The sequence below is a fragment of the Musa acuminata genome, chromosome BXJ1-5, assembly GCF_036884655.1.
Source record: "Musa acuminata AAA Group cultivar baxijiao chromosome BXJ1-5, Cavendish_Baxijiao_AAA, whole genome shotgun sequence".
In the NCBI taxonomy this organism is placed as follows: domain Eukaryota; kingdom Viridiplantae; phylum Streptophyta; class Magnoliopsida; order Zingiberales; family Musaceae; genus Musa; species Musa acuminata.
Window position 1 is genome coordinate 13,505,264 of NC_088331.1, and position 17,926 is coordinate 13,523,189.

General features: G+C 39.3%; 3 protein-coding genes and 1 long non-coding RNA gene across 5 annotated transcripts; 2 read left to right on the forward strand and 2 right to left on the reverse strand.

The window, feature by feature from the left end:
• The first annotated feature begins 6,609 nt into the window (after positions 1 to 6,609).
• LOC135673831 (deSI-like protein At4g17486) lies at positions 6,610 to 10,835 on the forward strand. Of its 2 annotated transcripts, none has more exons than XM_065183181.1 (4): positions 6,610 to 6,739; positions 8,761 to 9,048; positions 9,128 to 9,208; positions 10,439 to 10,835. In XM_065183181.1, exons 1-4 carry the CDS (start codon positions 6,610 to 6,612, stop codon positions 10,579 to 10,581), a joined length of 642 nt encoding a protein of 213 aa, XP_065039253.1. In that variant the 3' UTR covers positions 10,582 to 10,835. The 2 variants fall into 2 exon arrangements, with proteins under 2 accessions (XP_065039253.1, XP_065039254.1); XM_065183182.1 differs by having other exon boundaries at positions 10,442 to 10,835.
• Positions 10,836 to 11,312: 477 nt separating this feature from the next.
• On the reverse strand, positions 11,313 to 12,051 carry LOC135673832 (uncharacterized). The gene is made up of 2 exons (XR_010513458.1): positions 11,801 to 12,051; positions 11,313 to 11,701 (listed from the first exon to the last, which is right to left on the reverse strand). It is a non-coding gene; the product is annotated as an uncharacterized LOC135673832 (long non-coding RNA).
• Positions 12,052 to 14,044: 1,993 nt separating this feature from the next.
• Positions 14,045 to 15,564, forward strand: LOC135673834 (probable xyloglucan endotransglucosylase/hydrolase protein 32). Its single transcript, XM_065183185.1, has 4 exons — positions 14,045 to 14,293; positions 14,379 to 14,479; positions 14,566 to 14,783; positions 14,915 to 15,564. Exons 1-4 carry the CDS (start codon positions 14,101 to 14,103, stop codon positions 15,270 to 15,272), a joined length of 870 nt encoding a protein of 289 aa, XP_065039257.1. The 5' UTR covers positions 14,045 to 14,100; the 3' UTR covers positions 15,273 to 15,564.
• Positions 15,565 to 16,386: 822 nt separating this feature from the next.
• On the reverse strand, positions 16,387 to 17,926 carry LOC135673833 (aquaporin PIP1-2-like). Its single transcript, XM_065183184.1, has 4 exons — positions 17,522 to 17,926; positions 17,111 to 17,406; positions 16,892 to 17,032; positions 16,387 to 16,793 (listed from the first exon to the last, which is right to left on the reverse strand). Exons 1-4 carry the CDS (start codon positions 17,850 to 17,852, stop codon positions 16,698 to 16,700), a joined length of 864 nt encoding a protein of 287 aa, XP_065039256.1. The 5' UTR covers positions 17,853 to 17,926; the 3' UTR covers positions 16,387 to 16,697.

Sequence of the window (17,926 nt, forward strand, 5' to 3'; positions counted from 1 at the left end):
CATCCATTGCTAAGAGCTAATTCATCCGTAAGCAAACATGTTGTTTGAATGCACACCCACGTCTATCGCAGCATATGAAAGACTCAAAAGCTATTATAATTCATTATGTTGAACCAATACATAAAAAAAATATGTTTTCCTTTTTACCCTTCTCTTTCTTGCACGAGAATGATCGGCATTGTCGAAGAGGACCAAGGAGCATTTTTTCTTGGCCCCCCTTTTCGGATGTGAAGGCAAAAAAAAAATTTAGTGTGATGTTAAGGTTGCTAATTCAAACATGACAGTGATAGGTAAATCCCAAAGGGTTATCCAATTATTTTACAAGTTGAACCCGTGTCTACTTATTTAGTTGACACTTTTGGGGCCTCTTAATCAAGTTTACTATTCATTATTAATAATATTCAACGTTAATTAGGATATAGAAAATTCAATTGCCCCTGGATAACTTATCACACTCGAGACACATTAGTGTGGCAATAAATCTCAAATAGAAAGTCACAATTAAATATTATTAACTCAATAAGATTTATCATATAGACTGGTCTATTCGAGTACTGAATCAACGTGTGAGTGATGGAAGGAAAAGGATGGTCAAGAGAATATGGTCACAGAAAGAAAAAAGAAAGCTAAATAAAAAGTTGCTTTATTTTGTAACCACAAACTCAACCATGGAACAAAGTGATCCCACATACATGCAAATCTGAATTGAGATTTTATATAGATTAAAGATCTCATGAATATTTCCTTGGGTTCAATGCAAAAACGAGAACAACCTCCTCCACATAAGAATTAACCTATTATTTTCCTCATACTGGGATAATATAGTACTAGAAATTAAAAAAATTAAAAAAATAAAAGAACTACCTTTCTCCCTATTCTATAGGGTGAAAGGTTTGTATTTGGAAATACATTTATATTTTTAGCATGCTGTTGTGGAATGCCTTAAGTGCTTAATAAATAATAGATGAAAATTATATTTTAAATATTGATATTTGATAAAATTATAATTCAAATTTTTATTAAATATTTTATCACAAATTTACCCTTCTAATATTTTAATATTTCTTCAAATATATATTTTTTTATTCAAATAAATAAAATAAATGAATTCACGTAATCTTATGAAAAATTTCGTATGACCCAAATATATAATAAACAAATAATATAGCCATATAAATAAATATTAAATAATCTTTGAAAATAAATAGATAAAATTTTATTTTATAAAAAAATATAAATCATATTAATTTCTCACTAAATCATTTTGACAATCTTATCATTTTAGATAAAGTGAAGGGGGTACTTTTAAATTTTAAAAAATATATTAGCATACTATAAATATCGAAAAAATTTACTAGACATCAATTTACATTTGAAATCAAATGCATTGAAATCTCAATTCACCTTTTAACTGTATTATCAAATACATCGAAAGTAATATAAAAAAATTCATATTTGTTTATAAAAGTGCATATGCCTTTTTCTTTTATCTTTCTTTTGGAACTATCACAATCTGCTTTATCTCATGTCATACATTATAAACACACCATAATGGTTTTCTTATATTTAGCAATCAAATCATTCTTCTACCATGCACTTCTCGAGGGCAAATGAATGACTTACAACTACAAGATTGAACTTCTGGGTTATTGGTTTGCTATTGGGACATTCTATGAATCCATTATGCCAAGTCTAAAGGACCACACATGAGGTTATTTTTCTCCCTATCTCTTGTTAATCAATTCTCCACTCATGTTTTTGTTAAACATATCTACTATATAATTTAAATTTCCCAACACAAAATAAAACATATTACATGAAAAAGAAATTCATAAATCGATGCATATAGTGAGAAAGATCAATAAAATAAAATTTAAAAAAAAACACTTAAACTTGAGGAAGAGATGAAGACTTTTTTCATCATGGAATCATATTTTATAAATAAAAAAAAATACAGAAGGAATTGAATTTCCATTTTAGATTTTTGTAGGTCATCGCCCTAGAAACTATGAAATTAAAGGAGGAGGGAGTTTAATCATGAAATTAAATTATCAATCTATCCTTCATCAAAATTAAAATATTATATTTTATTACTTTGATCGATGTCGATGAGAGTAGGTTATTCAACATGTACCTCTATCAGTCATCATTGGTCCTCATGCCGAGTTTGATTCACCTACTCTTCATCCATCTGATTAGTTCCCTAGTAAAGACGCCAAGATCTCTCGAGTAATAAAAACATGTCATATGGCAAGTAATCATTTATCTTTGTCAGCATGCAACAAAACATGATGATCTCTTTCTTACCTTACAAGCAAATATCAAATAATTGCACATATATGTCTACATTTGTTTACATAAGTATCTACTCGTATGCTAGACTCTAGCAAACATGATGTTTTGTTTAAATATGGACTTAGCTAATCATGTGAACTTCAGGATTAAAACAAAATATTTTTTTTTATGCTTGGGGGTCTAATGGTAGTGCTCCATTTCAGACCTTCTCTAATAATTTGTTTTTCCAATAAGCAAAAAATTTATTTGTTAGAATCTAATGATAGTTTAGTATTCTTGAGGATTCTTTAGTATTCTTGAGGGATCTAAACTTAGTATTCCTGAGGATTCTTTAGCTCGGGTTCGACGTAATATTTATTTGTTAGAATCTAATGATAGTTTAGGAGGTTTTAATGATTCTAAGTTCACTTACCTTATGTGCCTTCTTAATAAAGCTTCGGCTCTTATTAGATCAATAAATATTAAACCGTGGGCTAAATCAAAATTGAAATGGATCAGTAAAGGTGACCTCAATACTAACTATTATTATCAGCTTATTAGTCGGTGTTATCATTCTAATCATATCACTCATCTTTGGATTAATATGTTGTTAGGACTAATTAAGTTTCATTAAAAGGGGCGATGTAAAACCTACCTAGTCGATCCCTATTAAAGAGGTGAAGAGACCGGCTAAGGTTAGGATTAGCTTAGAGGTTGCTTCTTAAAGAAGCATTAGGAGTTGGTTAGAATTAGGAGTCCTATTAGGAGTTGGGGTTTAGAGGCCCTATAAATAGTCATGTATTCATCCTCTTTGCTTAATGAATAGATGAATCTTTTTAGTAGCAACCTAGAGGAATGAACCCCTATAGAGTTTCAAGAAGGTCGATCCCCTAAAGAGATCAACCCCCTAAAGAGATCAACCCCAAGCTTAGAATCCGCACTAATGAGCTCACCACCTTTTATTCTCAACTTTGGAACTATAATCATCCCCAACCAACTTCCCATTTGTCTTGGCCTATTCATGCTCGTTGAGGCATCTCTATTAGGGAGAGCAATGAACTCATTTTGTATTTCACACTTAAAAGATGTATATTTTTTACGTCTATTCTCTTGGTCTTAGTAATAGTCCTATTCTTTTGGTCTTGTATTTCATACTTATTTTGGATATTCTTAAAGTTTTTATATTTCAAGCTTTTAACTCTTTTCACAGCCTTGCTAGTCTTGCATATGATTGGTCCAAAAATTTTATCATCTTCATTCCTAAGAGCAAAAATCTTATTGAGATTAAGGATTTCAAGCTGACATCTCTTTGCAAGGTAAACTATCATATTTTGACTAAGGTGTTAGCTAATCACAAGAAACCTTTTATGCCTCATCTTATTTCACAGGAATAATATGCTTTTATTTTGGGTTGTAACATTCATGATAATATCTTAATTACATAAGAAATTATACAATCTTTAGTTGATTCTAAGCTGTAACATTCATGATAATATCTTAATTACATAAGAAATTATACAATCTTTATTTGATTCTAAGCGTAAAAGTTCTTATATTTTCATAAAGATCGACATTGAAAAAGATTTTGATAAAATTTCCTAGGATTCTATTTTATTGGCTTGGCGACTAGCTAAATTTTTGGATGTTTTCATGAATTACATTGGCAATTGTATTTCCTACCTTATTAATGGCATGCTAATGTGGGATTAGACAAGGTGACTTGTTCTCGTCTTATCTTTTTATTTTGGTCACTCGGTTATTTACTTTTTCTCTTAGAGAATGCTTCTGATATGGTTCTATGTTTTTGAGCTAATCATAAGTCTTGCAAAAACATCATCTAATTTTTTAGAATTTTTTAGAGCATTTCAAATCTGAAAGTTAATCTTCAAAAGTCTGCAATTCTTTTTCCCAAGTCAACTTGTTAGGGTAGTAAAAGAGATATTTGTAATTTTTGTTTTGTATCAAAGAGGGTAAATTTTCTTTTTAAGTATTTGTGATCCTTCATTGCTTCTCGTAGGATTCTTGATAGGGTCATTTAGCATACTAAATGTTAGAAATAGATTAAGCTTTTGAAAGGCAAACTTCTTATCGTAGGCACAGGGTGTATCACTCCTGTGAACTCTATACTTAATTTTCTTCCTCTGCATATTTTGGAAGTGTTTGCTAGATGTTTGATTCTATCCTTGAAGGTTCTAATTGCATCATTAGACTGTTTCTTTGACATAAAGTTGACCATCATTTGTTATCTTGAGAGATGGTTTTCGCCCCTAAAGCAAGCTATGGGTGATTTAGGTATATGTGATATTCACTTAACTAAATTTGCTTTGCATGCTAAATATATTTTATAATATTTTAAAGATATTGATGTTATTTAGGTTGGTATAATCAAGACTAAGTATGGTCACATTGATCGTTGGAATTTATCTATGCATGACAAATAGAATTGTATATGGAGGTTTTTTCTTAAGTCATTAGAAAAACTTAGATATGGTTTTATGAAATTTATTGGTTTTGGTTCTTCTATTATCATTCTTTTTTTTTTATATTCCTATTAATCTCTAGCATACTTGTAATGATGTTAATATGACACATGAGTCTAATATGGTCTCTAAATTGTTTGGCCCCTCTATATATATATATAGACACATGAGTCTCTCTCTCTCTCTCTCTCTCTCTATATATATATATATATATATATATATATATATATGGTATTGTGTAACAACTAATTGGTTGGCTACTGAGATTGTTTTAGAGGAATTTTTATCCTTGAGACTTGCATGTTTTGATTTGTTTTGAAGCGAATGAGATTGTTTCAATCGATTTCATTAATAAAATATTTTAGATGAATTTTTCAATCGATTTCATTACTTTTTCTAGTAATATGCTGAGGTTCTTAATATTGTTTGTTTGTTTGTTGCATTCAACTCCTAAATCTGTTTCATCCCCTACTTTCGACTATAATAACATGAAAGCAAAATCCTATCCTTCGTATTAAGATATGTTTTCCAGACATAATAATTTTTTGATGAAGATTATGGAGCCTATGATATAAGTAATTTTGTGATTGTCCATTGACCTGGCTGGATATCCTATGAAACTTGAAGTAGGTAACTAACTAACTAACTAACTGATGCTGCTTGTATTTGGACTCTTTTGATGTGTAGTCAGTTCAGTCAACTTTGTTTGAGTCCATACATAATATTAGAAATTTAGAAAAGGGCTCTCGTTGAAGAAAGTCGTTGACTTTGATGTAAGTGAGTTAATAAGTTGCTAACATTCGTTAACAAAAAAAAAAAAAAAAAAAAAGGTTGGCTTACCAAACATAAGCCCTATATTTTCTACATGGTTTTTTTTCTTTTTTTTTTTTGTTGATACGCATGAATAATCAATCAATCGTCTGTCGTCCTACTTGCTGTGTTTTGCTTATGCCAAACTCACAACAGTAGTTGTACTCTTAGATTACACAGATTTTTACTCGTATATATGAGTTTATTTAGATATTATACTATGATCATTCGAAGGTGGAGAGGGATACTTTTGTTCCATGTAAGTGCGATAGTGGTCATATGTCGATCGATACACTTCGATCCCGGCACATGAGCCAAGGTGCGTTCCCATGCCCGGATCTGATCGATCCATCCATCCATCCATCCATCCTTCCTTCCCTTGTCTCGTGATCGCTTGACGGAGAAGCCTTTGGATTTATTCCCAACACCAGCCTTGGGATCCTTCCTCTCTGGTTCATCCCGTGGCGTCCCCAACCTCCCCACACGTGAATCCCACCTCCCCTGTTCGTTTCTTCCCATCCCTTCCGCCGCGAGGGAAACACCCAGCTCCGTACCAACCCGTCCGCACGTCGGCAGGTTGTCATGGGGCCAGCCACCTTGCGATCCGGATCGTAAGCATGGCTGTTTCCCGCCTCATGCGAGACAGGGGATCCGTTACCATAGTCCTTCTTCCTCTTCGCTTTCTCCTCTCTCTCTCTGTTTCTCTCCGTCTCCTCTCTCCAAATGTAATCGATCGACAGCGTTCGGCGAGGGAACGCTCTCTTCCGTTTCCCCTTTCCCCCCTACTCCGGTGCGACCGCTCTCCCCTCGCTGTGAAGAATCGAGCAAGGGGAAAGCCAGACCCCCTCCGCTGCTTCGCCTCGATCCGATCTCCTTGTGTTGGGATCCTGATCGTTAATTCGATCGATTCTCGACTCCGGGTCGATGTGATACTGGGCATTCTTAGGTTTCTTTTGCGCTCGCTCTGCCGAATTGGCCCAACATGCCCTCATTCCTGTCGAGATGTACTTCCGGGAAGGGGAAGGGGATGGGGATGGGGATGGGGATGGGGATGGGCAACGGGGGCGGTGATGGGAGCGGCGGGACGCATGTCTACTTGAACGTCTATGATTTGACGCCGGTGAACAACTATCTCTACTGGTTTGGCCTCGGTGTCTTCCACTCTGGGATTGAAGGTGTCTTAATTCGTCCCGATTTAGCATTATATTTGATTTATTGCTTACATCTTTTGTTTCATGCAATTCCTATTTCTTCTAATTAGGTTGCTTGGTTTTGGAATTCAACTCTTGCTCTTTTTCCTTTTTGGTCTTTTTTGGTGTCATGTCGTTTTTATGATTCATGTACAATTTCTACCGACAATTACATAAATTGAATTACAATTTAGGTTCGACAATTTCCAACAAGTATATTGGTTAATTTGTGACGTAGGATTCTCTGATGACAATGTAATCTTGGATTGGTTTATGCTTAACACTTCCATTTCACAAGGCTAAGAAGATGTGCAGCGTGAACATGTTAAGCTGGTGCGCTGTAGCTAAGGTAAATTATGAATAGTATCAATCTGTCAATTCGTATTAATTGACTTTTTTATTTTCTTGTTGAAAGACTGGGCATGAATTCCCTTGGAACAGTGCTTTCAAAAGCACTAGGCATAAGGCACCAAGGAGTCGAGTCCCTTATCATCTGAGATGGTAGGCATTCACCTAGGTGCTCTTCGGAACAAAACAAGATGCTTACTGCACAAATATTGAGGATAAAGATAATTATTGCAAAAATAATTGGGAGGTAGGGTAGCAGCATGACAACAATATTTGTAAGCAGATTGTGGAAAGAAGGGGGAAGGGAGGAGGGAGGGGAGAGAAGTGGCACTATGGTTTATGGTTGTTGGTTGCTGAGAGTAGAGAGGAGAATAAAATGGAGAGAAGAGGACACTGAGGGTGACGATAGTGGGTGTTGGCGGTTGATACAGGAGAGGAAAAGAGGGTAGAGGGAGATAGGATCCGAGGAAAGAGAGGACAACAATGGTGGGGATGCTAGTACTCACACAGGAGAGTGGAAAAGAAGAAGCAAAAGGAATAGAGAAGAAGGCGATCACGGAGAACCACCTGTGAGGATTGGGAGAAAGAAGTGGAAGGAAAGAGGGAGGGAAGAGAACAAGAGAGGAGAGATGTAGCTGATGGAGAGACGGAGAGGAGGATACGTGGCCAATGGAGGAAAGTTGGTAGTTCGGATCAGGTTGGAATTGGTTGTGGATAGGCTCCGAGGAAGACCAGAGGGGAAGGGAACTGGGTTTGGATTGGGTCTTGATGGGAACTAGGTTTGAACTAGGTTTGGATTGGGTCTTGAGTTTTGATTTGGCCAAGAGATATTTGGGTTGCTTTGGGCTAGCCCAGGTTTGCACTTTGGACACTTGGTACCGCAAATGAGGTCCTTGCTTGGGCTTGCCTGAGATGTCCAGTACCTCATCTGAGGTGCTCGCCTATATAACATCCAATTAAAGGCCCGTCATCCAGGGAGCCTCACCTCATCTTGTTTGAATGCCTAGGCAAGCAACCAAGTGCCTCTTGACATCACTGTTTTGAATTGCTAGTCTACTTGAACAAGTTGGTTTACTATCACCCCTTCTGCTAAACAATCATTATCACTCCTTACGGAGTCTATTGTAGTTTATATTATTTCTTTTACTACCATTTCTATGGAACTCCAGCATGATCTTGTGTTTATGCTACTATGTTGAACTGCTACTTATGAATTTTTTGCAATCACATTAGCATTAACGAGCTGTTAGAACATGAATCTTGTATTTATTTTGCATAAAACAAATGTTGTTTATTTTCTGAATTTCTCACAATTAGCTTGAACATATAGTTCTAGAGACATCTATCTAGAATGTGGGTTGATAATTAACAAATTATGGGTCTTTGTTACAATGTACACAATTTTAGCTAATACTTTGACAAACCTGACAGGCTTCATGTTGATTTGTTGTCCTGATGGAAATAAGCCATCAGGAGTGTCATAGTTTTGAAATTTTCTTGATTGGTGCAAGTTGCATATATAACAATGTTTTCCTTTATATCTCCCCAAGAGTCATACTTGATTATGACTTTTTTTATAGTTCGTTGGTTTCATCCTGCTCTGCTGTTCTTGTACCTTCTTCCACTATTTTTTAGCAAACATTTACTTTCACTTATAGTTCACGGAATGGAGTATGGATTTGGAGCACATGATTACCCAACTAGTGGAGTCTTTGAGGTAGAACCAAAAAGCTGTCCTGGTTTTATCTTCAGACGTTCTGTGTGGCTGGGCACTACTGATATGTCCCATTCAGAATTCCGCCTATTTATTGAAGATGTGGCTGGAAAATATCATGGTGACATGTATCATTTGATCATCAAGAACTGCAATCATTTTACAGATGAAGTTAGCAGGCATATAACAGGAAAGCCTATTCCAGGATGGGTGAATAGACTTGCCAGATTAGGTTAGTATCTTTCTTGAAACATGTTTTCTGGTTCCAAGGGAATTCGGTATTAATTCATGTGGTGATTTGGAAGTTTCAGGATCATTTTTCAACTGCATTCTCCCTGAAAACATTCAGGTTACTGCAGTCGGACAGTTGCCACTTCATCCAGCTTACTCTGGTGAGTTTGTAAATCATGGCATATTTTGTAGTTTGATTTTCCTGCTATGACAACAACTCATGTCGAGATCTTATGACCATCCTAATAGTTGCATCCTAAAAATATAATAGCAAAATGTTAATATACTGAAACATAATAACAAAAAACAAAAAATGGTTGCATCCTAAAACATTATGCTCTTGAGGGCCTGAGAATAAGATGAAAGGAATAATTTATGAACTTGGCATTTGAAGATTCTTGTGAGGGATAAAGAGGAGGGAAATAGATTTATTTTTCCTTGTTAGCAAAGGAATAAACAACATGGTAACAAGTTTTGGTAGGATCTATTAGCTAGTTGGTTAGGCATCTTAACTTAATAACCTATTCCTTGTATAAGTTCCAATATAATTCACATTTGCGAAATTATGATGCAACTAGTGCTGTCCGGAACCTAATCCATGAACGAAATGGGATCAAAGTCTAATTTCATCATTCACCTCGGCCAAGTATCAACTATGTTGACTTAATCTTATTGTCCTCTGTTGTTTCATTGCTTCTCCAAGTCATCGTGTATTGGTTACCTCAATATTTTTTTTAAATTATTGCTAATACATCTCATTACTTGGTTCTTTTTCTGGACTTGGTATTTCAAACTGCTGAATATTTTAACCCAGAAAAGTTCATATTCAGTGTCAATTTTGTTGTTTAGCCATGCTTATATGGAACATGTCATTTGATGACCGAGTTACATTCTCGCATGCAAAAAAACACTTAAATTGCTCTGGCCTACAAACAAGAGTATTTTATTTATTATTGTAGCACATTGTTTGATGACTGAATTATATTCTCACATGCACAAACACTTAAAAATTGCTCTGACCTAAAAACAAGGGCATGTTTTTTTTTTATTCTAGCACTATGGAACATGCTTGGTTCAAGGAGTCGGTCATGTGCTTTTTTGGCTATCTTGTGAAACATACAGAAAAGCATTGAATTTAGGATTAAAAACTATATATATTTTAATGGAGTAGAATTTGGAATCTACAGATTGTTTCTTTGTGTCAGTAAATTTGGTTTGCTGTCCATTCTTTCTCTTGTTGAACTCTCTATTTAACTGTCAGTATTTCAAATATGTTGTAGTTTTAATGTGTCTGTTCCACAGAAATGGTTGTAAACATTTGCATAGGTTGGTTTCTCTTTTTCCACAGCACGTAACTCACTATCAAATTTTTAATATTTAAATATTTTCAGAAGATGGATCAGATTCATGTGCATCCTCGTTTGTAGAGGCAAGTGAAGAGGAAGATGCAGATCATCACCTTCTAAAGAAAACAAACAGCGACTTGGCGCATGCAAATGATAAGACACTGAGGCTTGGTAGAGATGTCATGTGACCCTTCTTTTGCCTGCTGCTTAGTCTCTGTGTCTGATGTAACCAAGAAGTTAACAACATGTACGCTATTGTTTCCAATTAATCCTTCCTTATTGCGTGACTACTCTCTTCCCAAGTCTTCACATCGACTGTATTCCTAACAGTAGTAGCGTTCTTTTGTAATGTATGAAGCGCGGATGCGGTGCCTCCTGGTTTTCCTGTAGCAATTTCATGTACGGAACTTGGATTTGACTCGTGCTGCGGCTGTTTTGTTTATCGACTTGTGGCTTCTTTGAGAAGTAATGTTGGTTGGTTGGTTGGTTGGTTCGTTGGTTGGTTGGCCTTCTCTCCGATAACATGATGATTGCACAACGACAAAAAGGCAAAAGCGTTGTATTATTGTGTTCAAATCAACAACACAAAAACAGCTATGAAATATCATAAATTAAGAAGATAATTCCATAATTCTCCTCCGAAGCTGGATCGCATCCTGTGAGATTCAACTCTAATCTTCTTCCTAACGTCGAGACTAAAAGAGATCTGATCCATGGTTGGTTTCATAACACATGAGAGTTCACCGGATAAAAAAAAAAGTATTAAAAAAAAAAAGAAAGAAAGAAAGAAAGAACCAAAAGTCCTGATTGTGACAATATTAATTCATTTATAATTCTTCCCGTTGGCCAATGATTGACTTAGCTTGGATTAGAGTTGCAGAGCCATCATCAGGATTAGGATCAAGACGGCATGAAAACAATGCATCCAATAAGTGCATTAAAAATCCAAATATAAATCATGATGAGCTCATATGCCTGGTTTTTTGTGCTAGGAATGGGACCAATGTCACGTAAGGGAATAGAACGTATGTGTCCCCGTCTGGTGATAAGCAAGCACGGGATGTAAGTCCATTTTAGGGCATCAAAATGTCGGGAGGGCACCCCAACCCCAACCTTAACAATCCATGGAAGGTGTACTTAATGTATGACCACCATGTCATATATTATTTAGACATCGATAAACAAGTAGATAGGTAGCCACAGCAGATGTGAGCCTAATGGCTAATGTAATTGGAAAGGAGCAGTTAAGCCTCCTCCGTCACTTGCTCTGTCCTTTCCCAGCTTGATTGGCTGTTGGGATGTCAAGCCCTGCAGAAAAGAAGACGAGGAGAGGTATCCTCGATCACTTTCAACAGTCTTTGGGCATGAAACTAAAGGAAGCTTACACAGAAATCTCTTGCGACTTACCAGTGTGTCACACGGCATCACCACCATGATTTCCCTTTCCATTCCGCACCGAATCTCTTGTTTCTCTTGCACCAATCCTTATGAGGTCGATACTGCTTACCATTAGCTCTGACGAATGACTTAAATCCATCTCATTTTTGGATTTGAATGGGTTTGGATAGATGCAAGTAGCTGAAGAAACTCAATCTGCTCTCATCCCTACTTAAACATCATCTAATCTCCAGGGACTATAACCAAACAACTGTGTTGAATGATTTGGACTTGTGAAATGTATGTTTTTGATGCCTGAGCTCATTCTGCAGACAATATCAGGTCTGAACAGGTGACGCTGCAGTCAAAGAAGATAAGACCCAGTGGAGAGTTTTAGACGAACTTCATATGACGATGCATCTAATCAATGCATCGACTGTTGACGGTAGCTCATTTGCTTTAGTTGTATCAATTCCTCTGCTGCAATTCTTCATGTGCCATTTCATTCATGCATCCAACTGTTTTCACCTGAAGCTATCTGCGTGCATTCGTCGTCTTTCTTTCGATCAAAATCTTAGCATCTTTGCAGACTCGTGAGACGTCAAATTGCGGATGATATGATCTTAGAACAAGACACAGTCTAATTCTCTTCCTCGATGTTATACTTGTGTTCTCCCAACTCTCCTCATCCCCCTCACATGGAACTCTCATGCACTGCAGGTTACGTCGGAGGACCTGTCGATTGATGTAACTACAACATGCAAAGTCAATATGCTTATAGGTCAGAAGACCTTTTCGCCAGTGCAATATGCTTGTCCGTTCCTCGTTGTCTTCTGCTAATAGAAATGGTCACCATATAAAATGGAGGTACACTGACATGGCCACTGTTTCTAAAGAGAGGTTGGGGGATCGTTTTCAGCATCCATTATGAGCTTTGCGTGGACTCATCTTCCATGGACTTGTCAAGATTCTTTGCTTCCTGATATATGGTGTAAGAAAGATTGTGAAGGATGCCATTGTGAAAAGGATGAAACTCTTGCAGTTTTAGTTATGGTATTGCGGTAGCAAATTTTTCCTCTATTAACTAACATGATGCGTGTAGTGATGTTCTTGGTATAGGGGATGTCATAATCACATAAATTGTGTACAGATCATTGAATTCTTGAAATGAACAAATGCATGCTACACGTATGTTTGGTTATATGGTCTCACAAGTGTTGACATATTTTATTGTACTTGTTGGAATCACTTGTACAAATGTGCATTTACTCGTACCCTACGTTTGAATTTTGAGATTGGGAAGAGTAGATGGCGACGACTGCTTCCTAATTCCTGATTGCAGACAACACCATGATCAGAAAAAATGCATCGCTGAGCATGAGCCCAGTGTTGACTCCTAGTTGTATCCAGAACTATTCTTCTTATATCAAGTGCAAAACAACTTTGATTTTGATTTTTTTACACGAGTATAAATCTGATCACTAGAAGTATATCTGAAGTTTTGCAATGGTGTACCCAATTGCAACTCTGAATGCAAAGTTCATGACCTGATAAACCATCTGACACTCGAAAACAGTCTCCCTTTGAATTGCAGGAAATGTGAGTGAGCCAACAAAACTAATTGGCACAAGTTTCGTATGTACCCTATTCTTATTGCATGCTTCCCTCAGCCATACCGAGCTGAGGGAAAGTGATTTGTGACCTAAATGAAGAGCTACGTCTCACCTATATGGCCGTACTTACGTGTTGAGAGAGAGAGAGAGAGAGAGAGAGAGAGAGAGAGAGAGCCACCCATAGTATGTGAGCCTCTTGAACACATGATCCCGTAAGCAGTGGTTGAAACATGCAAACAGCAGCTCAGTTAATCGTTCGTTCTATTTGTGATACTGACAAAGCTTGTAAATGCTGGACTGCAATCAAATCCACCATTTCCATCAACATGACAGTGATAAAACTAGACATGCATGACTGTAATGATCAGTTTCCACCATCAAACATGAACCGAAGCTGATTTAAAATCACAACTCATGGATAGCGTTCGAAAGCCAAAAAGGCAAGCGCTTAAAGGTTCAGTTCTGATGCAACAGCTACAGTGTGCTCTATCATTTTACTAAAGATGAAGATTTAGATCTTAGTTGCTGTGCATATCGATATCAGATGCGTTGCTTGTCGACGTCTGCAACTCCCAATCAACCTCCACATTGTTTATTCAGAAAAATATTCATTCCTTCGTGGAGATCACACCCCTCCATCTTCCTATTTATACCGTTCGCTCTTCCACGCATCTCTCCACTACTATCTATCTAGTATCCATCTTCTTCACCCTGCTGATGGCTCTTCTCCTTCTCTGCCTTCTCCTTATGTTCGGTTCTGTAGCTGCTCAGCCCTCTCCGGGATACTACCCCGGTTCTTTATTCAGGCCTTTAAGATTCTACCAAGGCTACAGTAATCTCTGGGGTCCTCAGCACCAATCAGTCTCCCAAGACCAATACTCCCTAACGATATGGCTTGACAGCAGCTCAGGTTCATCATCCTTGACGCTTCTTATGCTCTCGCATGCATATAATCCATTTAGTTGTTTCATACTGTGAGATGAACGAATCGACAGGTAGCGGATTCAAGTCGACTCGCCCATACCGAAACGGCTACTTCGCTGCTTCGATCAAGCTTCAGAGTGGCTATACTGCAGGAGTGAATACGGCCTTCTATGTGAGTGTGGAGGTCGCCAGACTCAACTCTTGACGCTGAAAACGCAAGCCTTTTCTTACTTGGTTCGTCGACCACTTTGGTTGCAGCTGTCGAACAACCAGGCTCATCCGGGGAACCACGACGAGGTCGACATCGAGTTCCTCGGCACCACCTTTGGGAAGCCCTACACTCTCCAGACCAACGTGTACGTTCGGGGCAGCGGCGACGGCAGGCTCATCGGCCGGGAGATGAGGTTCCACCTCTGGTTCGATCCCACGGCCGACTTCCATCGATATGCAATGCTCTGGAACCCCGATGAGATCATGTAATTGCTTGTGCTCACCCGAGCTCATAGAGTTCGTGTCACCTTAGCCATGCAGATGAGAGACGAGGGATGATGCACGGCGCCGGACACTACAAATCTTTCGCACTGATTCCTTGGTCGTTCGTGTTCAGATTCTTCGTGGACGATGTGCCGATAAGAAGGTACGAGAAGAAGACGGAGGCAACGTTCCCCGATCGGCCGATGTGGATGTACGGCTCCATCTGGGATGCGTCGTCATGGGCGACCGAGAACGGCAAGTACAAGGTGGACTACCAGTACCAGCCGTTCGTGGCGAGGTACACCGACTTCAAGATCGGGGGGTGCTCGGCGTTCGCGCCATCCGGTTGCCGGCCGGTGCCGGCCTCGCCGTCTGGCGGCGGCCTCAGCCCGCAGCAGCGCGCGGCCATGGAGTGGGTTCAGAGGAACCACCTGGTCTACGACTACTGCCAGGACTACAGCAGGGACCATTCTCTCACTCCCGAGTGCTGACCAGTTCGTTGGAGATGGTCTTGGTCGTCGTCGTCGTCGTCGTCCTCCCTTCGCGCTGTTTCCATGCTTTTTTAAGTGTTTCTTCCTCCATGGAAGGGGCGCCCTGCTACTGTGTCAGTTGCGGAGGCGTTGTGTGGCTGTACTGTGTGATACAATTGCTTTGGGTTGCTTAGACACGAAGAAAGCAACATAAAACATATAACAGAAGAAGCATATGAAAATTCCAGTCTTACATGCTATGTAAGACTGTTTGGTATTTATTCCAGCAGAATAAAAAGATCAAATATTAGTCTGTTTCTGCATACAAAAACATCATCCATGAAGCTTTAGTAGCGAGACACCGAAGAACCGAGGAACTGGATCAAATTAGGTTTCGTTTCTCTTGCAGATTGCACAAGAGATGAGCATATATCTTCTTCTTCTTCTTCTTCTTCTTCTTCTTCTTCTTCTTCTTCTACTACTACTACTACTACTACTTCTATCCCAACAAAATTGTTTTGTGGCTGCCATTCTTTGAAGTTTGTTCCTTAGTGCAATCATCTTCCTTATACATACCATTGTTGTCTATCTATAAAACATGATGGATGGCATTATAATTGCGAGCCCATTAAATATCTCTTAAACAAGTGGTATCAAAGGTATATGATTAAGTTGAATCAGCGCATGTAATCCCAGATCAGGGAATGGATATATTTTACAAGTACAATGAGAGCTAAGGTTTGATTTAGTTTACTACAGAACAAGAATCAAGAAAAAGAATAAAAGGAAAACAGAAATCGGATTTTAATTTTATTTCATTTTATATTGATAGAATGAGTCATTTTTATAGCGCAAAGCTCTCAATAAACTTGGCCAGAAAATGTCAACCATTTAATTCAATATCATCGGAGATGGTGATCGAATCATGACAATAATCTCCTTAAATACAGAGATAAGACTGTATACATCGATCAAAGATCTCAGCACTCTCCCTCCGAAGCAATTCTGTGTAACGTTTGCCTAGAGCAACACTGAAACATGTATTTGGTTTAGTGCCATTTTGACCTCTTTGTTTGAGAGAGAGAGAGAGAGAGAGAAAATTATGGTGTATATGTACAGTACAAGTCACACAACCTAAGGAAAAATCCAGCAATAAGCCATCCAATTCCAATAGTTGATCACTCAGCACTCGAGTCTTAAACATGTATAATCACGTCTTTCTTGGCATGAAGACAGAGCATGCGGCATACCGAAGCAGCAGATGATGTAGAATTTAGTACATACTACTTAGTTTGCACACTTGATAAACGAGAACAGGTCCGGAGTGCATGAATTCACAGCAGCGGAATCAAAGAGTAGAATAAGATGAAGACAGATCACGAGTGGATCAAACAGGAAATGGAAGGACACAACATTGATCTGTTGGCTTCGTTCCAGTGGTAGTGCTCAGGATCTGCTCTTGAATGGGATGGCTCTGATGACGATCTGGTGGTAGAAGGCGGCCAGGGCAGCTCCTATGAACGGACCGACCCAGAAGATCCACTGCGACGGCAAGAGGAACATGAAGCTGCATCAGATTCGTGGTAAAAGTTGGCATCGAAAGCCTGAGAGCTCTCTGTGTGTGCGTATCTCCTACTTACGTGGTCATCCCATGCGTGGTCCTTGTTGTAGATGATGGCAGCTCCCAGGCTCCGAGCGGGGTTGATGCCGGTGCCGGTGATGGGGATGGTCGCCAAGTGAACCAGGAAGACGGCGAATCCGATGGGCAATGGAGCAAGGATCTGTCGCGTGCTCATCGGTTACAAGCAGGAAATGAACACAGGAGCGTGAGTCTCCAAAGACAGACGAGGAGCACTTACGGGGACATGGGAGTCCCTGGCGTTACGCTTGGCATCGGTTGCAGAGAAGACGGTGTAGACGAGGATGAAGGTGCCCACGATCTCGGCGCCCAGGCCGTCACCCTTGGAGTAACCGGCGGCCACGACGTTGGCTCCGCCGCCGTTGTTCTCGTAGACACCCTTTTGGAATCCCTTGACCACGCCGGCGCCGCAGATGGCGCCCAGGCACTGCATCACCATGTAGAAGATGGCCCTCGTGAGGGAGAGCTTCCTCGCCAGGAACAGCCCGAAGGTCACCGCAGGGTTGATATGGCCACCTGCCCAAGAAACGCGAGGGAAGTTTTTGATGATGATAAAAGCTGAGTGTCAGAACAAGAATCAAAGTAAAAGCGATGGAAATAGCCAAAAATAAGGAGGGATGAGAAAGAGGACCAGAGATGCCGGCGGTGCAGTAGACCAAGGCAAAGATCATGCCTCCAAAGGCCCAGGCAATTCCTTGGATGCCCACGGTGGAGCACTTGCTGCTGGACTTGACCACCCCCATGACAGTGAGGATGGTGATGTAGAGGAAGAGGAAGGTGGCCATGAACTCGGCAATCCCAGCCCTGTAGAAGGACCATGACTTGAGCTCCCCGGGCTCGAACAGAGGCGCCAGTGGTGGCTCCTTGTAGTCCTTCTCCTGGCTCTGAGCTGCTGTCCCAATGGGCTGCCTCTCCGGGAACTTGTTGGCTCCAACCCTCACATCCTCCTCCTTCCCCTCCATCCTCTCTCTCTCTCTCTCTCTCTCTCTCTCTCTCTCTCTCTCTGCAATCTTGTGAAGCAATATCAGAGGGCAGG